We start from the raw sequence: 22,491 nt of genomic DNA on the forward strand, positions 1-22,491 counted from the left end.
TATATTTTATCAATTCAGTGGGGAAATTCTTTGTTTTCCAATTTTAAGCTTTCATAATCCATAATGTGATACACAGTGCTCTTGAATCAGCCGTCTTCTGGTTCCCCAACCAAGTCCCTGTAGACGGAGCTGCTACCATAGAAGACGAGAGATTTTAGGAGTGACCCTGAAGATTACCATTGAAGGGATGTCTTTCCTTTTAATTAGGAGTACTGAGTGTGCACGTTGTGGTTTTCCCAGTGCTCAGAACTCTCTGTGCTTATTGAGAAAGTTGGTCAAGTTCAAATAACTTTAATTAACTTAAATTAACTTGGAAAAACAGAGAATTTACACTTACTTTATCTGTTGTAAAAACTTAAGGAGGTTTAAATGCAATATTTTATTTTAAAGGAAAGGAAAAAGGAGGAGACCACCGGAACAATTTCAGGCACTTAAAATATGAATTCCACAAAAATAAACATCCTTTCAAAGACTTAAAGGGAGGTGAGTCCAGAGAAAACTCCATTCACAATGCTGACATTTTCAGGACTGGTGTAGTAACTGTTTTGAATGATGCATTGGAGGTGACACAGTCTCTTACTTGGTAGTGCACACTAATAATTGCTCTTACCAGAAACACAGACATGACTGCAGCCTCCATTGAATTGCTGACAGGAGCCAGAGCAGCTCTCCTGCTTAGATGCTGCATAAACATGGATGTCATTTGGTCGGTACTGCAGGTCATCGACCAGCACAGTGTAGCCAGAGCCATCGTTCTTCCCAGCCCTAAAGACTGCTCTCTCATACCAGTCGGTCCAGAAGATGTCCTGCTGGAAGACAGTCATGGCAAACGGATACTGGACCCCATGCAGGATCACTTGTCGGTTCTCACCAGTCAGAGTGGCACGCTCAATCTTATCTCTTGAAAGGAATATAGGCGATGTCAAAAAATGTGACCAGTTTGGGCCCTGCTGCAAAACATTACAAAGTGAAATACTCAACATACAATGAGGCATCAGCCCAGTAGAGCATCCTTTCCTCGTAATCCAGAGACAAGCCATTGGGCATTGCCAGACTGGTGTTGATAATGACGGTGCGGAAATTTCCACCCAATGTTGCCCTCTCAATTTTTGCCGGACGGCCCCAGTCAGTCCAGTACAGGTAACTGGGTAGAGAGAACAGAATTAGTGAGTGAGTAGAGCTCATCGGTGTATAATCATATATTTGTGAGTGCATCAAAACTATATCCATGCAGTGAAGTTAAGTGCTATTACCCATAGCAAGGGTCAACAATGATGCCTCTGGGACGATCTGAACGTGCAACAATTGAACGGTTACCCCCATCCAGTCCCATGGACTGGACATTGCGTTTATAGCTGTCAGTGAAATAGAGACGGTTGTTGACCCAGTCAAATGCTAAACCCTCTGGGTCATCTAAATCTGAGAAGTATAACAGAGAAGACAGGAACATGAATCAATGGTAACAAAAACAAAGTTAAGATAATGAAGAATGGGAGAAAAATAAATGGGTAAGAGAGGAGTGAAATTACACAGGAATATACAGGTATATGAACACTGACAGCATTGATGCCAAACTCACTATTAGCTATAATGGAAGGTGGGCTGGCAATGGATGATGTGGTGACATAGCCAATTCTGCTCCGACCAATCCCCATATACTGGGTATAGAAAATTCGCTTTCCCTTGAAGTCATAATCCAAAGCAATCAGGTTGTAGCCCAAGGTCTGTGCTGGATAAGGGAGACTGTGATCTGTTGGATCTAGCCTCAAACTGTTCAGTGTGTAGTCTGTGGTGAAAATTAAAAAGTCGTCTTCTCCATAGCCACACGTTACTCCATTTGAAAGGAGTGATCCATGTGCACAGGCACACTTTGCTTGTTCCTGGCCTGGTATGGCAAAACAAAGCTGTTGGCAGCGTCCATTATTTTCTTGACATGGATTGAAGCCCACCTGATGGGCAGATGTGGGCTGGACATGAGGGTCAAATACAGCAACATCCATGAGCCCATCTAGATTGTCTCGAATTACCTGTCACCAAAAAAGTTTCGTTATTGAGAAATACATGCAAATCAAACTCATCATTTAATTTCGTACTGCATTGAAGATTCATTTTTACAATACAAAGTGATATTTTATATTGTTAACAAAGGTCCTTATTTTTCCAGTTTTGCAGTATTAATTTTTTAAAAATTGGAGAAGTAAAAGTTTGCTCGCTAGTTAGATATCTCTTCCCCTCCATACCTTGAAAACTGCACTTTCTGGAGTTTTGTTCTTAGTATTTTTTCAAAGCTAACTTTCTTTACTCTCCCAAGTCTTCTTAATACTTTTGCTGTGTCGAAAGGCATGCATGAGGGAATCACCACCTAAATTGCATTTTAAGAATTTATCTGAGGATGCGTTACCAAACTTGCTTATTTCATCCCATATGAGTAAGATTACAGTACATGTTTTCGTCATTTATTGTAACAGCATTTTTTTTAATTTCTGGTAATTGAAGAAAGATTTAATATATTGAGAAATTAATCTACAAAATTTATACAGACCATGTTGCCGCTGAATGGTGTACCATATACGGCTTCACCATGAAATCGAACATTGAGTATTAAATTTAACTCTCACCTCAGGCTGGTCAGAATTGGCAGGATCCTTACTGGCCTGTAAGAGCTTCCCAAGCTTTTTATCAACCCATAACATCTGATTTCCAAATATAGCCATTCCTGCTGGAGCTGGGTACCGGCTCCCATATCGGATAATCTCCCTCTGAGTTCCATCTGTGGCCATTCGGGAGATCATATCAAGAACATCATCTGTCCAGTATAGGAAATCACTGGTGTAATCAACAGTAAGGCCACGAGGTGATGCTAGGCTTTCTGAGGCCAACACAGTACGGTTGGTGCCATCCAACAGGGACCGTTCAATCTTGGGTGTTTGGCCATCATCTGTCCAGAAGAGGAAGCGAAGTTTGGGGCTGACAGCTACGTCACGGGGCTGGTCTTGGGAGGACTTGAGGAGAATCATTTGGTTGGTGGTGTTGATGGCAAGAACCTCCAAGAATGTTACACTCTCAAAAGCATTGGTAAAGTACAAGTTCCCTATAGACAGAGATATAGAGCTGAAGTTCTTTACAAGGTAATATCACATCCTGTTGTTCCTAAGGAAACATTTTTGCTGTCAGAAATGACAGTCATAAAAGTTGCAAGGACTGTGTTACACAGATCATGTGACATATATAATATAACATAAAACCTTATGTATCCTCTACGACTACTCCTCTGTAGCATTAGATTAACCAGATTCTGAACTCACATTTTTATCTCATTAATGTATTTATACCTGCGACCCAGTCTACGGCGAGACCCTGGATGCCTCTTCTTCCAATTCCTGAACTGACGAGTCTACTGTAAAGTCCTCCATCTGTCTTGACCCTGAAGATGCCCTTATATGAAGTGTACATGCCGTTATCAGCCCAATATACAAAGCCAGATTCGATATGTAAGTCCACTTTGCCCTTCATGGAATAATAAGCTATGAAGAAAAGAAAAATGTTGCTATTAAAAAATGACTATTTAGAATTCATGAAAATATAATGATACAGAACAAAGTTACGCCAGCGCACTTGCACCAACAGGCACCATAGCTTCAGAGTGGTCAGAGCTGTTGACATGGAAGCCACGGATGTACTTGGAAGTGGAGACAATCGCAAAAGATTCATACTCTTCACAGCGGGAACCATCTTGAGATGGATAAAAGCCTGTGGTGCAGGCACAGATCTTCTGATTGTCTGGTTTGGGCAGACAAAGATGGGGACAGCCTCCATTGTTTGCTATGCAGGCGTTTGTTGTTCCCGCTGAGTCTGAGATGGGAAACAGAAAAAGATTGGTCCAAGTCAGCGTTACTGGATGATGTAACAGTATATTACTACGAACCGAAGAAACTGGAGAGTTGACATCCATAGTAAAAAGCATGTTACTAGTGTATTTACTACTACATAATGATGAATAATGTGTGGATGTGTTGAGAGAAATAAGAGAGAACTGTCCAAATCTTCAAAGATTTTTTAAAAAATTATTTGGGCACGTACTGTCTCTGGAGTGTACTTTGAGGGCACGGAGACCTGACATGCCACTTCTCATCACCACCATATTGGCACCAGTGACTTTATCCACCCGCTCAATGACCTCGTAGTCCAGGTCAGTGTAGTAGAGGTAGTTCAGGTGGATTGTCAGACCCCATGGATGGGACAGACCACTCACCACTGTTAGCCGGGAAACTCCATCCATTGTGCCGCATTCAATCTGGCAAATAGGGAAGGAGAGAAATGATGCAGAGGTTAGTGAAAGTACCTGAATCAGGAAAAGGATACCAGTTTGTACATGGTCTTATGGATACTTTGGAAGGAGAGAATAGTCCCTACCAGTAATTGGGTGGTTTTTTTGCATGATCTTTGGAGTGAAGCCAATTGATCACCAATTGACAGCCTGCTAGCTATTTAAACATCACCATCCTGCCCCAGCTATGTAACATCCTTCATGTTACATAGCTTTAACTAGCAAACTAATCCTGACATTTGTAAACTGTGGGCTTCAGTCAGGTTGTTGGAACTACAACACGTCAGAAGAGTAGATTTGTGTATATAAATCCAAAAATAATGCAGATGCATGACAAAAAAAAGTAAGAGTGAGAAAGTAAAAAAATTATTTTGTATCTCTTTTACAACAAAAACAGCATTTCAGTCTACTAGAACTTATTTATGGTTGTGTCCTGATAAAGGGAGCAAGAGTAGTACAAGTCAATCACTGTCACCTGTTTCTTAACAGCCAAGTACAAAATAATGTCATTAAATCATAAACAAGCAGTAATTTGCTAATACAAAACATGACCTCACAGGTAATAATTAATATTAGAAAGATTAACACTCAAACAAAGAGTAAGCAATAAATAAGCAACAGGTGAAAGTGATTCCAGCCATTTTGAGTAGTTTACCTGTGTGCAGCCCTCTTTTCTTTTTGTGTCAGAAAAAAGACATGAAAGACATTAAACTTCAGTTTTGATGTCTCACGAGAATGGAAAGCAGAGTAAATTCCAGTAAATCAACAGCATAGAAAAAAAGGTGGATCTTTCCACAATTAAAAATGTAAACGTTTTATTAATTTCACCCAAAATCCACAAAATACAATGTGTTTTGTAAATAAAGGAAATTAGTTTTATTCCTAATCTATATATTGAGCATACATATGTACTTACCACCCCTGAACCTGCAACACCCCAGTACAGTTTGCTGGTCGAGATGTCAGCAGTGATGAATCCTACATTCGCCAGGCCTCCTGTGTAGAGGTTCTGGTGGTTTCCTCCATCCATGTCAGCACTGCCAATCTTTGCAGGAACTCCTTTATCTGAACCTTTATCTGTCCAAAACAGTTTCCTGTGAAAGGAGAAATTGGTAAAGACAGCCTTTATATCGTATGAAAAGTTTTTAAATTTAAATTGGCTATGTGTAAAATTCAAGGTATCTGCACAATTATTATGAACAAATGTAAGACCTCTTTAAAACATCTAAACAACATACCACCATTGGTCTAGTGATAGAAATGGTTGAACTACAGTCCAGTATACAGTATAGTATTCTAAGGCACATTGACTAAAATAACTGTCTCTTCATTAATAAAATCAAAATAAAATTGTATTTCAGTGGAGCCAGAAATGAAATGGTGTCCTCTGTATTACTGTTAGTAGTTTTCGATAGATATGAAAAAAACAAACACTGAGAAGAACATGTATCTCTTGGAGAATTAAATCCTCTTAATTTCTAATTACATTATGGCATTTCAGATGGTTTGACCTCTGTCCTTGTTGATTCATTAAAATGCTGGCCAATTTATGTTCTTTAGTTTCCAATTAAGTCCATGTGTGTGAATTAAAAGGCAGACAAACAATTGTTTGGTCATTTTAGTCACAGATGTCGACAATGAATTTATCCAACGACTGCTTCTTATAGCAGTGAAAAGATGGTTTACCCTCGAGCTGGATCCACCGCTATTCCAACGGGTTCTCCTGCTCCCTCTGGTTTACCAGTGGAGGCAATAATTGTCTTTCTGTAGTGCTCTTCTCCATCCACACGGATAACCTATTTCAATTAGAAAGGTTTTGTTTGTTTAGGAAACAAGAACCAAAAAATAATAAAAAAAAGAAAGAAAATGTGTAACAACAATATCATAATAAAATTTTTTATTATCTATTGTAAGAAAAAACATCAACTATAATTCCAATGTCATTTATATTTCAGTTCCGTAATAGAATGTTTTATTGTGATTATTAATGATAATTTCAGCTTCTTTGGTCTGAAAATGTGTTTACCTCTATGGCCTTTGAAGAGGGATTGGTGTAATACATTATTCTGCTTATCCAATCAAAAGCCAGACCAGAAGGTGAGCCCATAAAAGCAGCTGGAGCAAACTCAGACCTGTTGGCACCACTGGTTTTAACTTGCCATATCGAACCCTGACATTTGACGAAACCAGACATTTCAAATTTGTCTAACATACACAAATACTCATGCACAGTTGCATATCAACGATAGGTTCATTATATATTGTTTAATAATTGACTCAAAGTAAAGCCAGAAATGTTCATTATAGATGTCCCAATCAATGTCACAATCAAGTCAATAAACTTCAATTCAATTCAAACTTTAAAAAAGTCATACAGATTCACTCTGTGGCCTCCACTCACAGTGCTCTGAACCCAGTAGATTAACTCCTCCTTGTCATCAAAGTCAATGTCCCGCCCCTGGCTAATGCCTGAAACGGGAGCCATTGCATTGTTGGAGAGGTCAGTGGGGTCCAGAGGAATACCCAAAATCACTGAATCTCTCACCACCATCAAAAAGGGAGTCTCATCTAAAACAGGTTAGAAGAATGCATAGTTAGAATAGCTCTATGCTCACACAGCAGGTGTCCAACTTTTGTCATTATGTTTAGGTTATAAAACAAATTTTAATCAGAAGCAGTAATCAATATTTTTCCATGGTGTTGATATGAATCAATGCATAAATATACAGTACTACATGAATCTTGTGAAATTAGTAAAAAGGTTATACCTTTGGTACAGGTGCGCCTGTCAGCATTGAGCTTCCAGCCAGATTGACAGTGGCAGGTGTAGTATCTGGGTCTGAGGCCGGAGAGGAGGCACAGCTGGCTACACAGGTGTTCTCCACATGGGTTGGTTGCTAAACGCAAAACCAGTTTCACCTTCAGTCAGATCTTACATGAGCTTTGATCTTTCCTATGCTATAATAATTTAGCACAGCATTATAGGTAAAGATGTTTTATGTTCTTCACTTCTCAGGCTCAGTGTACATCTGTGATCACAAATGTGCCCGATATACACAGCATCAAAACACAACATTTTAATACAAGATTTGTTGTCGATTTTTAGGTTACCCGTGGGCTGTTTGATGGGGTGGTCCATAGAAATCCCCATTGGTTGGTATACATTTTTCATCAGAGTGGTGATGTTGCCACCATGGAACTTGTTTGTCTTCATCACCTTGCTGGTGTACCGCTCCGACCAGTAGATGTTGTCCTCGAAAATAATCATACCATGTGGGTGCTGGAGAACCTGGAGTAAAGAATGCATACGGTATAAAGTCTATTTATTTTAATTTATTTCAACACTGTCCAGATTTCTGTGAACACCTAAATATATGTGGAGACTCAGCTTATTACAATATGTACATGCTTAAAATGCTCAGACAACAAACTTACCTACCAGAAAATGTAACTTTTTTTAAAACTTACGATGTTGCTTGCCATGACCTGATGGCGATTGTTGCCATTGTAGTCACAGTAGTCGATATACTTGAGGTAAGCGTCGGCAAAGTAGACTCTGTTTGTGGTGTAGTCCAGGGCCAGACCATTGGGCCAGTAGAGCTTAGTGCTTACAATAACCTTTCTTGCAGATCCATCCATGAAGGCCTGCTCTATCCTGGGATTCTGGCCCCAGTCTGACCAGAACATGAGATTGGTGCTGTGTGATGAATAGCTTTTTTAATGGCTTGTCTTTTTTGAAATACCCTTTAGCAAACTATCTAGTTCAACAACAAAGAAAAAGCCAATAGTGTTATAGCACTGAAAATAAATCAGTTTGAAGACCCTCTTGCAAGTTTTTTCAGATTTTTTACTTACTGGTTACGAGGGTCTAAAACTAGTCCGCGGGGGCTAGTAATATTTTCATTGAGGAGGACTTTCCTAAAGTGACCATCCAGTGTTGAAACCTCAATGGTTTCCATGACTGAATCGGTCCAATAAAGGTTCCGACCAACCCAATCTACAGCTATACTCTCTGGTAGCATCAGACCGGAGGAGAACACCTGAAACCGCAGGGATATATGTTCTCAGTCATAAGTATCTTTAACGGGTTGATTCGTCTTGGATTGTTTTCATGTTATTATGCAGCCAATAAATTCAACATTTATGCTTCACAGGAAATTTGTAACCAGTGGTCAAAATCTTTTGCTTTGATTTATGTATGTATGTCTTTACTTGCTGTCTGTCGGTGCCATTTTGGTAGGCACGCCATATCTTCTTCTGCGAGGCATCAGCCCAGTAGATTCTGGAAGTTATTCGATCAAAGTCCACAGACACAATGCTTGAACCACTAACCACTGGATGTATCTGGGGTGGCTTCTGGTTGATCTGATTGGCAATGATTTGACTGCGCTTTGCAACCAGAAGTACAGCTGCTAGTGTATCTAAGAGCAGAAAAATACCTTGTTTGCCAACATTTTACGTCAAGAGAAGAATTTCACCAAAGTATAAATAAATATTGTTTGACTCTTTTATTTGCATGTACTGTATAACCTTGGTGGTATCCTACTATGTTATACTTTGCTTCAAGCTTCTAAAATGCATTCATTACACCTTAATAAAGCCAATATATCACTGAAAGCATTTTTTGCAGCTAAAATATTTTGGTGTAGATTTATTTGTAATAGAAAGATAGTCACCGGTAACTTTGCAGGTGCGTCCATCAGGCTCTAAAAGGTAACCATCTGTGCAGTAACATCTGAAACTTCCTCTCTCATTGTAGCACTGTTGGCTGCAGAAACCTGGGATCAGACACTCGTTGATGTCCTCACAGGTCTTAGAATCATTGAGGAGCTGAAATCCCGATGGACAGGTGCACTGAGCGCCAAATGGTCCTTGAATACAACCATTACTGCAGCCCCCATTGTTCAGTGCACAGTCATCTTGATCTTCATGCAATGACATTATGTAAATTAGTAATGTCCACATTAGTCAGTGTGCTCTTGATGTACCATATGACTGAATAATTGATATGTTTAAATCCGTAAAATTTAAATCAACATAATTTGAGTTGAAACTGTTTTGTGTAAATAACTTAAGGTCATGAGAAATACATATACAGTAACACAATATAATATATAATGCATGAAATCTTCAGCACTTACTGCAGAGAGGTGACTCATCTGCTCCATTTGGGCAGTCCCTCTGGCCATTGCACACCTTGTCCAAGGCAATGCACAGCTGGTCAGTTGGACACTGCCACTGGTCAGAGGGACAGCTAAATGGAGGTGTGGGGCAGTTATCTTCATCACTCATGTCCAGGCAGTCATTGTCACCATCACATAGCCAGCTTGTTGGAATGCACAGCTTGTTTGTACACTGGAAATAGTTTGGTCTGCACGTAATGGGCGGGCAGGAATTGTGTTCATCAGATCCATCCTCACAGTCTGGATGGCCGTCGCATTCCCAATCATCTGGTAGACAGAAGCCATCGCTCTGGCACTGGAATTCATCATCATGGCAGAGGCCTGGACCCCGAGTGGCTGGAGGCGCAGCAGATATTTCAGAAGATAACCAGAACTGTAGTGCTTTACTCTGTTCATTCCTCACCAGCAGAAATGAATGCATTGAACATCAAGGAAAAGATGTATTAATCATAATGACATGCTTATTCTGCACAACTGGGAAAGTAGTGTAATCGTGTGATATATAGCATTGTCCATATCTAGCTTACGACAGTCTCGTTCATCAGAGTGGTCCCTGCAGTCAAAAACTCCATCGCACTGATACACCAGCCTGACACACTGGTCTCCACTGGCACACGCAAACTCATAGGAGGCACAGTTGAACTCTATGGTCGGAAGGAAGATAAATAAGAGCAAAAAGGTGAAAACTCAACAAGAACATGAGGATTCATGTCAGTATGAAAAAACACCAACTAGACAGAGCGAAGCGCAAGAGATTCCTACCGCAGTTTTTCTCGTCTGAGCCATCCAGACAGTCCTGATCTCCATCACACACATAAGATGTGTGGATACAGCGGTGGTCAGGACAAAGGAAGTAGGCAGGTGGACATGTAGTGATGGTTGCGTCTGTCAAACGCAGATGTAATTCATTTTCTACAACTTTGTTACAGTTAATTAACAAGAAGGTGTCATGTTTTGCAGTAAAATTTCATACTGACTACAATTATGTTCATCAGAGCCGTCACCACAGTCATTGTCACCATCGCACACCCATACTTTTGAGATACATCTGTCATTATCACAGGTGAAGTAGTTGTTGGCACAGGTGGTGGGGAGTTTGGTGGGACAGTTAATTTCATCAGAACCATCGCCACAGTCATCCATGTCATCACAGCGCCAACTGGATGGGATGCAGTGCTTGTTGCTGCAGGTGAATGCTCGTGGAGAGCAGGTTGCTCCTGGATAAAGACGGAAAGACGTTGCATCAGAAATTAAAAAGTTCTTCTACTCCCAAAAAATACTAAATTTTTATACATTCACCTGCGTCAGTACAGTTGGCCTCGTCAGTCTTATCGATGCAGTCAAAGATTCCATCACAACGGAAGGAGTTGGGTCTACAGCGTCCTTCATCACATTCAAAGGCATAGTCACCACAGATGTTGTCAGGCGGGAGAATAGAATCATCTTTGATGCAGTCCATCTGATTGTCTAGAAGTTTCATGCCGTATGGGCAGCCACACACTCGACTGTGACCAGGAGCCGGGAAACAGAAGTGGCTGCAATGCCCATTGGGCAACGTGTTACAGCGACTGGTGAATCCTATCAGGAGGATAAAAAAAATATTCAGTGGCTTCCTAGACTCAATGTTTCAGTGTAACCCGTCCTGCTCACCCCAATTATTGATTATTATTATTATTCCAATTATTTTTAAGCTCCAGCTACCTACAGTGAAATAAGATGATATCAATGAAAATATGCAGTAAAACTGATTTCCTCAAGAAAAAAAACAAAAAACAATCACTACAAGTTGTTCACACTGAAAACATGTACTGTATTTAGCTTAGGGAATTTGAGGCAGTTGGTTTTCTGATGTAATTAGTGAAATTAAGAATTTAAAGTGCTGTGTCTGTAAATGCAAATGTTCCAAGACAGCAATGTCTCCCTGGCTATTTACTTACTGCTGTGGATGTCTGGTGTGTAAGCTTTGACATTCATGATGCCTGTTATTCCTTGTCGGATTATAATATTTCCTCCTCCATCCCTCTTCCGCATCTCATATACCGTTCTGGTCCGTGTATCAGACACATACAGGTAGTCTACAGGAAGTCCAAAGAAGATTTTTAGGCTTTTTAAACCCTCAGTCCACCAATGCTTTAATCTGAATGCAGACATTCTTGCAAATGAGAACGTTTATAATAAATTTTAGGTCTTATTTGTATAAGTTTTAAAGTAACTCTTCAATAGCTTTTTAATAGCAGTAATTTTGGCTAGAATGTGTATCAGTCATGACCAAGAAACCCACCTGAATAAACAGTGAGAGAATATGGTCGAGTAATCTGGCCAATATTAGTAAAAGTCTGTCTGTTGTGACCGTGGATACCAATGTGTCCAATCTGGTCAAGCAAGGAATCCACCCAGAACAGCCTATCCATCCTGTTGAGGAAATATTACATATGACAATGTATCAACTAGTAAATTCAAAGTCTGCATATGAAGTCATAATCCTGCATGTCACAACTGTGCTTACTCATAATCAATAGCAAGTCCATAAGGCCATCCAAGTGTTGTATTGACCAAAGGAACTGCATTACTGCCATCTGTGAATCCCCTCATTATGAATGCTGGCCGGTACCAATCAGACCAAAACAAGTAGCTGTGGGTCAATAAGCAAACAAGTACGTTAGTGAGCAAAAATAAAATATGAGGCTAGTTTACCATCATGCTTTTTATGGATTATATCATGTAGTATAGATGGAGTCTTAATGTGTCAAGTTCCAATTCTGGTTTTCCAGTGGTGATTTTGCTTGTTAATGGATTCTCCCTATCCGCCTGCTCCCTGTCTGATTTGTCAGCCTGATCTTTTGACTACCTGGTTTTAGATTCTGTTAAGTATTAAAACTTCGTATTCGGACCTTTTCTGTGCTTTTGGGTCCCAAACCATATCAATTACAGAATGTGCTGGAATAGACAGTCCAGCACAGGCTGTAAGCCAAAATATATTGTTGTTTCCATAAACTGATAATTGAAACATAAATACCATTAAAAAATGTTACAACGTGTCTTTGCTTTGCACAGAATGCACATGAAATTTGCTATCTAGACTGTGCTGAGTACTAAGTGGACTATTAATTAAACTAAAGTTATGCACTTTTACTTTATTACATTTTCTAATTGCAGTAAAATAAAGTCACCACAACGGGTACATACGAGGTCAATGGAAATTACTGGACTGTGATAACGTGTAAAGGTAAAAAAAAATGGTACTGTGTATTGTGTTAAATTCTTTTTTTTAATCTAAATACTCACCCAGCACTTGGATGGACTGCAATGCCTTTGGGGTACCTCAATCCTGTCACAATATCTCGCCTGGACGTATCTGTGACTTTGAAGGCAACTACCATCTTGTAAGAGCTTGTGGTCCAAAATAAGACTTTGGAAGTCCAGTCATAAGCCATGGCTTCAATAATTCCAACTCTGTAGCCTGTCAAAATCTGTTGAACTGTAAACACAGACAAAATCAACTGGGAATTTGGCCTTCAACCCTTAGAAATTATATCTTATATGGGAACAAATGTAACAAATTGGTTCTTCATAACAGGATCTGATGCACCCTTACATAATGGACTCTTAATGGTACATTATCAACTTAAATAAATAATAAATACATATATAAATAAAAATTTACCAGTGCCATTGAGGCTTGACTCATAGACAAGGCCACGGGACCTGTCATTGTAGAAAAGCATCTCTTCGTTGGCATCATACTCCACTGCTGAGCCATAGAAAGATGCCCCAAGTCCTGAGAGTGGTAGAGTGATGTCCTCCTGGAGGGACAAGTTCAGTGGGATTCCCCGCACCCCAAGAGAGGTGGCCATCAATAAAAAGTCCTTCACCTCTGTTCAAACATGGAGTGTCACTGGTTAGTAGAAGGGAAACATACTAACCAAACAATTTAATCTGAAATTCCCATATGGTTTGTTAAGAGAAAGATATTAAGGAAAAAAATATTGATTGATTTCCTTATTTGAAAAACAACTGTCATACATCAGGTCATGCAAATGAATTAGTACAAGTAAACAAATTTTTCTGAATCGAGGGTAACTCACTGAAGCAGGTCCGGCGGTCAGGCAGAAGGTCATATCCATGGCGACACTTGCATTGGTACCCCAGACCGTCATTGTCTGTGTAGTAACTCAATACGCATATGTGCTGACAGCCGCCATTGTTTATGCTGCAACGATTAGTCACTGTAGAAGACAAAAATGTGCACATTTCATCACAGCTCTGCTTTTATTGACACTATTTATTTGGGAAAATAAACAAGATCGATAGTGTCTGTTGTCAAAAAATTAGTTGGTTGCTATTTCCCACTAAGAAATTAAAAGACTATACTGAGCATGACTTGAAAATTTAAAAAGGAAGCACACATAATTCAGCAAATAAAGAATGTATGCAGTGCCAACCACAGAAGCAGTAGGTTATATCTTATCCCTCAACTCAGTCTAATGTGTTACAGTTTAAACACATGCATCCTTACCAACAGGTTGAAGTACAGCGTGTGAGACTACAAGATGTCCTGGTCGATTTATGGTACGATAAAGAAGTGATGAATTGCTGCCATTGAAGCGATTTGCTCTCACTATGCCCATTTTGGTCCAGTCAGTGAAGAATACATGGTTTTCAAACACAGCAATTCCAAAAGGATGAGGAGCCTGGGTTCCACCATTGAGAACCATTTTCCTTGGGAAAAAAAATATCACAGAATTTTTATTGGGAAAGACATAAAAATTAATGTTATTGATACCCTTTTGTCCCAAAGTTATTTCTCAAATTTTTTGTGACAACAATGATTTCAGTGCAACTTTTACCTGTCCAAACCACTGTAGGTGACAGTCTCCACTGTGTCAAAGTGGCTGTCGGACCAGTAGACCCTTTGAGTGATAATATCTAGAGTAACACCTGTCGGAGTGCCGAGTCCACTCTTTACCAGCTCAAAACGGTTGCTACCATCCATGAAGGCTCGTTCAAGCTTCACTTGCTCATTGCCATAGCCCTTGTCTGTGAAGAACATGTATCTACAAATGAAGAAAGAAGAAAGACTTCAAGAGATGCTATGAAAGCTATAAGACACTAGGTGAAGTGGCTCATTGGCTTTTTTCACTCATCAAAAATCTGTAATATTTTGTGTGCACATAAATGGATTTAATGAATAAATTTACACAGTAATCATGTAAAACGGTGCACAATGAATTTGGCATTAGTGTTCAATAATGGATTTGCTGCTGAACAGAGAGTTAAAAAAAAACAGTATCAATGACTCAAATTTATCAAGTGTCCAAGTGACATTAAACCAGCAATCATTGCCTGTCAGTGATCACTGGGAAAAGTATGATTCAGGTTAGATATTTCCATTCAACCATGAAATTTCAAAGCACTAGAGTGGAGAATTCATGCGCACCCCACTGCAGGGTCTAGGGCAAGACCATGAGGAGTCTGCAGGTTTTCAGCCACTAGTGTGACCCGATTCCTTCCATCAAAGTCACACATATCAATTCGCTCCACCGTAGCTTCTAAGACATAGAGTTTAACGTTGACCCAGTCCACAGCAAGGTTTTGGACATTGTGTACTGCATAAGTCAGAACCTCCTTTATGTCACTTCCATCGTAGTTGGCAGAATACACCTGGGAAAAGAATGACAGGGTTGGGGCTGAAAAACTTCTGAACTGCAGCCAAAGACATCCTACAGCTCCTTTGTGGTTGGGTTAGCCAGAAATGCCTTATGATGAATTATGGTGGTTCTATTGAGATAAAGTACCATCGTTTTGCAACTACACAAGGAAAGCAATCAAACCTGTAATCACATACAATAAGGTTGTAAAAAAATGGCACAAGACAACGAAACTGACTTTTTTAGTGTAAGTATCACTCCAGAAGACTGTTTGGCTGTGCCAGTTGTATGCCACTCCTACAGCATAACCTTTACCCTGGGATGGTACCAGAGTTCTGACAAAGCGACCGTGTACGTCACCCATCATCACATCACCCCCATTGGTGTAAATGAGTTGTGGCAGTCCACCTGAAAACCACAAAAAACAAAACCTTGTGAATGAATTGAATTGAAAATTGAAAAAATTGTAATTATTTCATATAAACTTGACATTAAGTATTTGTTTCCTTCTGTTGAAAACAAGACTTAGAAACGTGATTATGGACTTTGTATTGAGATTGCAAGTCATGATCTGTCCTCCTGACTAGTTATGCAATGGCAATCTTTGAAACAACCCACTGATATCTTGGTTGCAAATCTGTATATATTGTGTAAAACTAAAATGTCCGATGTGACTGACTTCTACCTGACACGTTGGCTTTGCACACATGACCGTGTTCCAAGAAGTATCCATCAACACAACTACAACGGTGTGTGCCAGGACGATCTTCACACAGCTGGTCACATATCCCCCATATCTCACAGTCATTATAGTCTGGACAAATAGAACAATCAGGTTTTTAATACTTTAGCACGAGGAACTTTAACAGTAATATAAAAGTACTATGTCATCTTATTCTCTGGGCTAAATCAGGAACACTGTAGAGATAATTTTATATCTAACATTTAGATGTTAGATCAGTTCAGCTGCACTTTTTTGGAGGTGGAGGAAGCTGGAGAACTTAGAAACTCGACTACTTTCAGGCTACAAACAGATGTTTTTGGGTTTTTTTAAAAAAAAGTACTGATGGCACTTACCAACACAGGAACGACTGTCATTGGCTACAATAAAACCATCAGGGCAGTAGCAAGCTCCTCCCTGAGGAGATGAGTGGCAAAAGAACTCACAGCTCAAAGTAGAGCACTGGTCTAGGCCTGAGAGTAAACAGAGGGAGAGCGTGATCACAATACAGGTTAGAGTTGAAGTTTCATTATCATCATCATCTATGTAGCTTTTTATGACATCATTATCAGCATATATGCTGGATAGACAACACCACCTGAGACTTAAAGTCATTATCGATGACAGGAATGCTAAATGAAGAAGCCCGCCCTTGAACTAGGTATCTCTGAAGGAAGTGATAAGAAAGGCAAAAGTTGTAGTTAAATTACAAAAGCTAGGTAGAATTTATGAGGGAGACTCACTACGACTCCTGAATCACTCGCAGTAAATGTATGTCACAATGGCCATTGCTGCAAATATAACATGTGATACATGGCAGTATTTGCGAATGTTTACTGTAGTTATAGGACTCAGAGTTGTAGTTCCTGGAATGTAAAGTCTGTGTAGCTTACTACAGGTTTGTTGTGTCGTGGAGTCGGTCTCGTCAGTTCCACCAGGACAGTCAGGTTTGCCGTCACACACTTTGACCACAGCTATGCATTCTATCGAGCCAGGGCAACCCCACTCACCGGGGTAGCAACCTCGAGAGTTACTTTCTAAAAGACATTGAAAAATTTTTTATTACTATGTAATGAATTTGAAATATTAACAACTATTATCTAAGTAATGTATAGCTGTTTTGATTACGGTATTTCCCTACGATATGAATAATTCAGTAGTTATTTTGCCCTGTCAATAACGCTAAACCAAAAAATATATTAATTTTCAGACTTACATTACACTTCAACATTTTGTCCTAAACTGTATTCAGAATGAGAGCTTGCATCATTAAACATTAATCCAATCTAGCACTTTGAATAAGCCAACACAGTCTACTGTTGTCCAGTGTATGAAATTGTTTTCATGTTGTTTTCATCTTCTACTATCGAACCAACAAAGGAAGCATTTTCTCACCACATCCTCTCTCATCACTGAAGTCCCCACAGTCATTGAACTGGTCACACACCCAGTCCTGAGGGATACAACGGCCACTGGTGCATGTGAACTCACTGCCACTACAGCTCTGGTATTCTAATCAATAAATAGATACTCACATTATTGAAGTGTCAATCAAATGTTTAGAGATGTGTTATCTATATTCTCAAGGCCCGGGGGCCAAATGTGGCCCGCCACATCATTTTATGTGGCCCGCGAGAGCATAAAAGGCCAGAGTATCTAAAAATAAATAGGTCAAAAGTGTGTTTTGACCCAAACTACATTTCCCACAATTCGGTGATTAAGGCCATTTTAACTCTGACAAAACGTTTTAAACAAAATTAATGTCATAATTTGTGTTTGATGTTACTTTCTCTATTCACATGGATAGTTTTGATCCTTGATTGATGAAGTTCTGTGGGTTTAATAACCAGACAAATATAACAGAGCATCAAGCAAATAATTTTTTTTTGTGCAACTGTAAGGTTTGTAACCTGAATAAGCCATAAATTTAGAGTTATTTAACATCAAGTAGTCACACTTATTTTACATCACACTGAGTTACACTGAGTTATCTTTAGTCACATTTATAAGTTAAATCTGGCCCTTTGAGGATCCATTATGCTGATTTGGCTCTCGGTGAAAAAAAAGTTTGACGAACTTGTTCTACAATTATATCATCTGGTAATTTTATCATTTATTCTTTCAGAGCCAAACAGTAGCGGGCACCCAAACAAGATGACCTACATTCACTCAACATATGCTTCAATTTAAGGTGACCTGGAGGAATACAGTTCATAGAATTGAATTTCTCTTAAAAATCAGTCAAATAATTTTCATCAATGATTGTCATCCGTACCACAGTCTTGTTCATCACTGTTGTCCCCACAGTCATCCCAATGGTCACACACAAAGGGTTGTGGAATACAGACTCCATTGGCACACTCATACTGGTGAAGAGGACAGTTCTGTTCTGAAACACGCACGCACACGCAGACACACACACACACACACACACACACACACGGAATTGAAGAAACTCAAATTGAATATAATAAAATGTAATATAATATCAGAATAACATTCATGTCATTAAAAGGAGGCAAAAGTTACATTTGAGGAAAAAAATAACTGGAAGTCTTTTTCAGCACGGTGTTTTTTCCCTCGTCTTACAAGGACAATAATTAATCTAAAAAAAACTGTGGCGTTTTCCATTAGTGCAGTGGGTAGCCTTTAGCAACTGGAGACATGGGGAGAACCTACAAAACTCTGCACACAGTGGGACTCAAGCGGGAACTGCCTACCACTACCCACTGCACCGCCGTGCCACCCTTGAATATACATATAGGCACTTATTTTTCAGCAGATTTTTCTTTTTACAATACATTTCTACACCATGGCACCTATGATCTCTTTCCAAAGTCCGTGTGTAGCCTCGCTGCAAATCCAAGTTCAAGGGATATTTTACTGGACTAAGTTGGCAGAGGGGCAGCAGAATGGATACAGCTGTCCCCTAACAGCAAAGAGATTCTAGGTTTTAGTCCTTTCTGTGCAGTTTGTATGTTCTCCCCTGTGTGCATGGGTTCTGTCCAGGTTTTACCGCTTTTTTCCTCCTTGACAAAATTGTACTTTTGGTCGACTGATCATATCAAATTGTCCATAGGCATCACTATGCGCATTTATCTTTTGTGTGTCTCCACCATTCAATGGCGCTCATTGCTACATAGTCAGTTGAGTAGGGTTCTAAAGCGGAAAAGTGACTATAGAGGAGGCGATCATGGTCTAAAAAAGTGGATGAATGGATAAATAGGTAGCATAGTTTGCCGTGAGAGTCTTCTTACCACAGTTGAATTCATCAGAGCCATCTCTGCAGTCCAGTAGGCCATTGCAGTGCTGAGAGGTTTTGTAACAGGCCCCGTTCGCACACGTCTTCTCAGTGCAGGGTGGATAATCTGACAGAACGCATTGTAATAATTTAGGGTGATGAAGTTCTCCTAAATAACTATTTAAAGGCCCACAATTGCTATGAATGGTAAGAAAAAAACAATATTTCACAGCTGGATTTACCACTGTGATTTCTGCACTGATATCAATGTATAATGTTGTAAGTATGATTGTCAATATAAAGGTACTTACTGCAGTTGTTCTCGTCAGAGTTGTCGACACAGTCTTTGACATGGTCACAACTGTATTTTCTGGGGATACACTGGCCATCTTGGCAAGTGAACTGGTCTGAGCTGCAGGTTTGTCCATCTGAACCAAGAACATACTGTCTGTCACAGCTGTGCCATGATGCAAAGGAATTACTCAGATTTTTAAATCTTAAATCAGGTATTTTTTCAATAGGCTGTATCTTATCATACCCTCATAATTCCACTCTTCCGTTCTGAAGAATATTTTATGAACCCTTTACATACCACAGGTTCTTTGTTCATCAGAGCCATCTGTGCAGTCATCATCCCCGTCGCAGACGAATATCGCAGAGATACATTCACCACTTGTCACACACTTAAATTCCGTGGAGGAACATGATGGGGTGGCTGCCACAAATTGCAATTGAATTTAGTTTTCAGGCTTGGTTTTAAATTTCTGCTCAGAAGGTTATTGAACAAACATTAATTTTAGTGCTGATTTTGCGTAGTAGTTTGATTTGCAATACTTACGACAGTTCAGCTCATCTGAATCGTCTGTGCAGTCATTTATTCCATCACACTTCCATAGTATGTCGATGCATTGTCCGTTAGCACACTGAAACTCTGTAATGCTACAACTTCCTGCAAAACCCCCCCAAACAAACCATAAAGAAAAACAACAAAACATAAGAGAAAAGAAGGGTGGATTTTTTGTTCACTTAAGAAATGAGTTACTATGTTTATGATAGCTGCGGCTCCACTGCGTGCAATGTTTCTCTCTTAAACCATGTGATTAGCCCATTAAAGTTAATTCTTTACCATAATGAGCAGTCATCAGCAATCCTATGACCTTAGAGTATATGACCAATAATTTTAAATTTGTTTTACATCTGAATCAAGACAGGGATATACCTATATTGCTTATGTATTCAGAACTTTTAACAATTGCACAAAAATACATTTTGAATCAAGTATAATCATTGCATGTCTAAAAAAGAATGGGAAGTTTACTTTGAAATGATAATCTGCTTTCCAGGCAACATTTTAATTTTAAGTACTTTACATCCCATGCAGGTGCACCTTTAAAGAAAACTTTTTCTTAGGTGTAAAGTCAGTCAGTCATCTTCAGATTACCACCGCTGTATCCGCCGCAGCCGGTCATGGCGGCATAGGGTGTGAGGCGGGGGACACTCCGGGCACGACGCCAGTGCACCGCGGAGCCACACACAAAGACAGCCAACCATGCACACACACACTCATTCCTATGGGCAATTTGGAACGGCCAATCAACCTGAAGCGCATGTTTTTGGAGGTGGGAGGAAGCCGGAGAACCCGGAGAGAACCCACGCAGACACGGGGAGAGCATGCGAACTCCGCACAGAGCGGGACTCGAATCCGGGTCCGCCGTGTTGTGAGGCGGCAGCGCTAACCACTGCGCCACCGTGCCGCCCCAGGTGTAAAGTCATAGATGTGTTTTTTTTTCATTTCTATAAAAATTGTACAAAACTAAGTAAACGACTCATGACTCATTTTAACATTAACGGAATTAAGCTGAAAAAGCTCAAAAGTGGCAGCAATTATTTTGTTGAAACTTGAACAGATCCCTGTTTGTAGATGGTACCACAAAGTCATCGCATTACTTAGTGTTAAGATATTGGTGAAAATTTGTTGTGAAATGGGTTTTCCCTTACCTAGCGTAAGTTCAATTCCTTGGGACAGTAGGAGAAACCAAATGAGATGAAATCCGTGGAGGCCCATAATTCTGTTCTGATGTTCAGAAAACGTGTAGACTCATGCTGAATCTGAACCTTGCAGTGATGCTGCCTTCTCAAGAATGAAATGTATAACTAGGACCAACCAGCAGACCAACAATGTGACATGGTGTAAAAATGCTTTTTATGGCAAGCTCATTTACAGAAACTTCATGTAAGATTAACTTTTACCTGTTGGAATTTTGTTTTCATCAGCATGAAAAAGTACTTCCTCAATTTGCACTACAGATAAGTGTCAGGCAGGCAGGCAGACAGCCATCAGGTCTGCTGGTTGGTCCTAGTTATACATTTCATTCTTGAGAAGGCACCATCACTGCAAGGTTCAGATTCAGTCTGCAGTTTACATTGCAGGCTGAATTCAGATCAACATGATCTGAATTATCGGCAGTCTGGATGTTTTTCAACATCCCCATGCACATAAATACATTGTGTAGTCATTCACTGCTCCGAAGTAGGTGGAGACATGGATAAATGAAGGATGAAATGCTGCAGATGACGCACTAACATGAATGCCAAAAAGGGCGCATTAAGTTCAACATTAGCGCAAACTGTTCACTTTGTCTGATATTTGCTGAGTTATTTGGAAATGACATGCAAAATCTTAATCTATGGGCTGTTAATGTTATGTTTTACAGACGGTTTGTTATTAAGCTAAATCCTCTTGCCATGTTCTCCTGATCGGCCCTGCACCGATAACTGTCATCTCCAGAAGTTATCAGAAAACACAACGGTGGTTGAATGTATCAGCAAGGGTGATGAAACTGAGTACAGAGCTGCTGTGGACAATTTTGTCATATGGAGTGGGGAATACCACCTCAAACTCAGTGTGGCAAAAACAAAGGAACTGGTGGTGGACTTGAGGAGGACAAAGGGACAGGTAACCCCAGACTACATTCAGAGGGTCATTGTGAGGACTACAAGTCCTTAGGGGTCCACATTGACAACTTGATTCTGATTCCACATAATGACTGGCACAAAAGATTAAATGTTTTGTTGTCTGTTCGCGTCATGGGTGTTGCTGGAGCCTATCCCAGCTGGCCATGGGCAAGTAATGGGCCACACAGTGCATGTTGCCAGCGCAGCCTGGGGCCACATGAAAAACAGTCATCTTTAAAATATAAATATATATATATTTAATATAATATATAATATTTATTTATTTATTTATTTAAAATAATAGCTTGGCATCAATCAAGAGCAGAAAAATGACAATACAAAAGTTACTCCAAACAGTTTCAAATTTAAATAATGTTAATAGATTATAATAAAATATTATTGTAACATATTTGCAG

General features: G+C 39.7%; 1 protein-coding gene across 1 annotated transcript in view; it reads right to left on the reverse strand.

Annotated features, from left to right (window-relative positions):
* The window catches only part of lrp2b (low density lipoprotein receptor-related protein 2b), a 36,724-nt gene extending 15,539 nt beyond the window's left edge, over positions 1-21,185 (reverse strand). Inside the window, exons 1-43 of the mRNA XM_068306166.1 lie at positions 21,119-21,185; positions 19,959-20,069; positions 19,713-19,835; positions 19,432-19,548; positions 19,137-19,247; positions 18,155-18,268; positions 17,275-17,391; positions 16,773-16,916; positions 16,236-16,352; positions 15,844-15,972; positions 15,397-15,566; positions 14,948-15,171; positions 14,358-14,564; positions 14,027-14,229; positions 13,596-13,736; positions 13,175-13,384; positions 12,796-12,988; positions 12,017-12,142; positions 11,792-11,922; positions 11,448-11,585; positions 10,810-11,088; positions 10,488-10,727; positions 10,273-10,395; positions 10,038-10,154; positions 9,469-9,846; positions 9,004-9,252; positions 8,540-8,748; positions 8,183-8,367; positions 7,796-8,024; positions 7,439-7,616; positions 7,096-7,224; positions 6,729-6,895; positions 6,354-6,497; positions 6,014-6,123; positions 5,244-5,421; positions 4,081-4,342; positions 3,616-3,852; positions 3,333-3,524; positions 2,619-3,091; positions 1,580-2,027; positions 1,254-1,419; positions 986-1,144; positions 611-900 (exon numbers count right to left, since the gene is read on the reverse strand). Of these exons, the coding sequence (XP_068162267.1) occupies positions 611-900; positions 986-1,144; positions 1,254-1,419; positions 1,580-2,027; positions 2,619-3,091; positions 3,333-3,524; positions 3,616-3,852; positions 4,081-4,342; positions 5,244-5,421; positions 6,014-6,123; positions 6,354-6,497; positions 6,729-6,895; positions 7,096-7,224; positions 7,439-7,616; positions 7,796-8,024; positions 8,183-8,367; positions 8,540-8,748; positions 9,004-9,252; positions 9,469-9,846; positions 10,038-10,154; positions 10,273-10,395; positions 10,488-10,727; positions 10,810-11,088; positions 11,448-11,585; positions 11,792-11,922; positions 12,017-12,142; positions 12,796-12,988; positions 13,175-13,384; positions 13,596-13,736; positions 14,027-14,229; positions 14,358-14,564; positions 14,948-15,171; positions 15,397-15,566; positions 15,844-15,972; positions 16,236-16,352; positions 16,773-16,916; positions 17,275-17,391; positions 18,155-18,268; positions 19,137-19,247; positions 19,432-19,548; positions 19,713-19,835; positions 19,959-20,069; positions 21,119-21,185 (8,035 nt within the window). The remainder of the gene's footprint in view (positions 1-610; positions 901-985; positions 1,145-1,253; positions 1,420-1,579; positions 2,028-2,618; positions 3,092-3,332; positions 3,525-3,615; positions 3,853-4,080; positions 4,343-5,243; positions 5,422-6,013; positions 6,124-6,353; positions 6,498-6,728; positions 6,896-7,095; positions 7,225-7,438; positions 7,617-7,795; positions 8,025-8,182; positions 8,368-8,539; positions 8,749-9,003; positions 9,253-9,468; positions 9,847-10,037; positions 10,155-10,272; positions 10,396-10,487; positions 10,728-10,809; positions 11,089-11,447; positions 11,586-11,791; positions 11,923-12,016; positions 12,143-12,795; positions 12,989-13,174; positions 13,385-13,595; positions 13,737-14,026; positions 14,230-14,357; positions 14,565-14,947; positions 15,172-15,396; positions 15,567-15,843; positions 15,973-16,235; positions 16,353-16,772; positions 16,917-17,274; positions 17,392-18,154; positions 18,269-19,136; positions 19,248-19,431; positions 19,549-19,712; positions 19,836-19,958; positions 20,070-21,118) is intronic.
* Positions 21,186-22,491: the final 1,306 nt, after the last annotated feature.

Source organism: Antennarius striatus, chromosome 21, assembly GCF_040054535.1.
Source record: "Antennarius striatus isolate MH-2024 chromosome 21, ASM4005453v1, whole genome shotgun sequence".
NCBI classification, from domain to species: Eukaryota; Metazoa; Chordata; class Actinopteri; order Lophiiformes; family Antennariidae; genus Antennarius; species Antennarius striatus.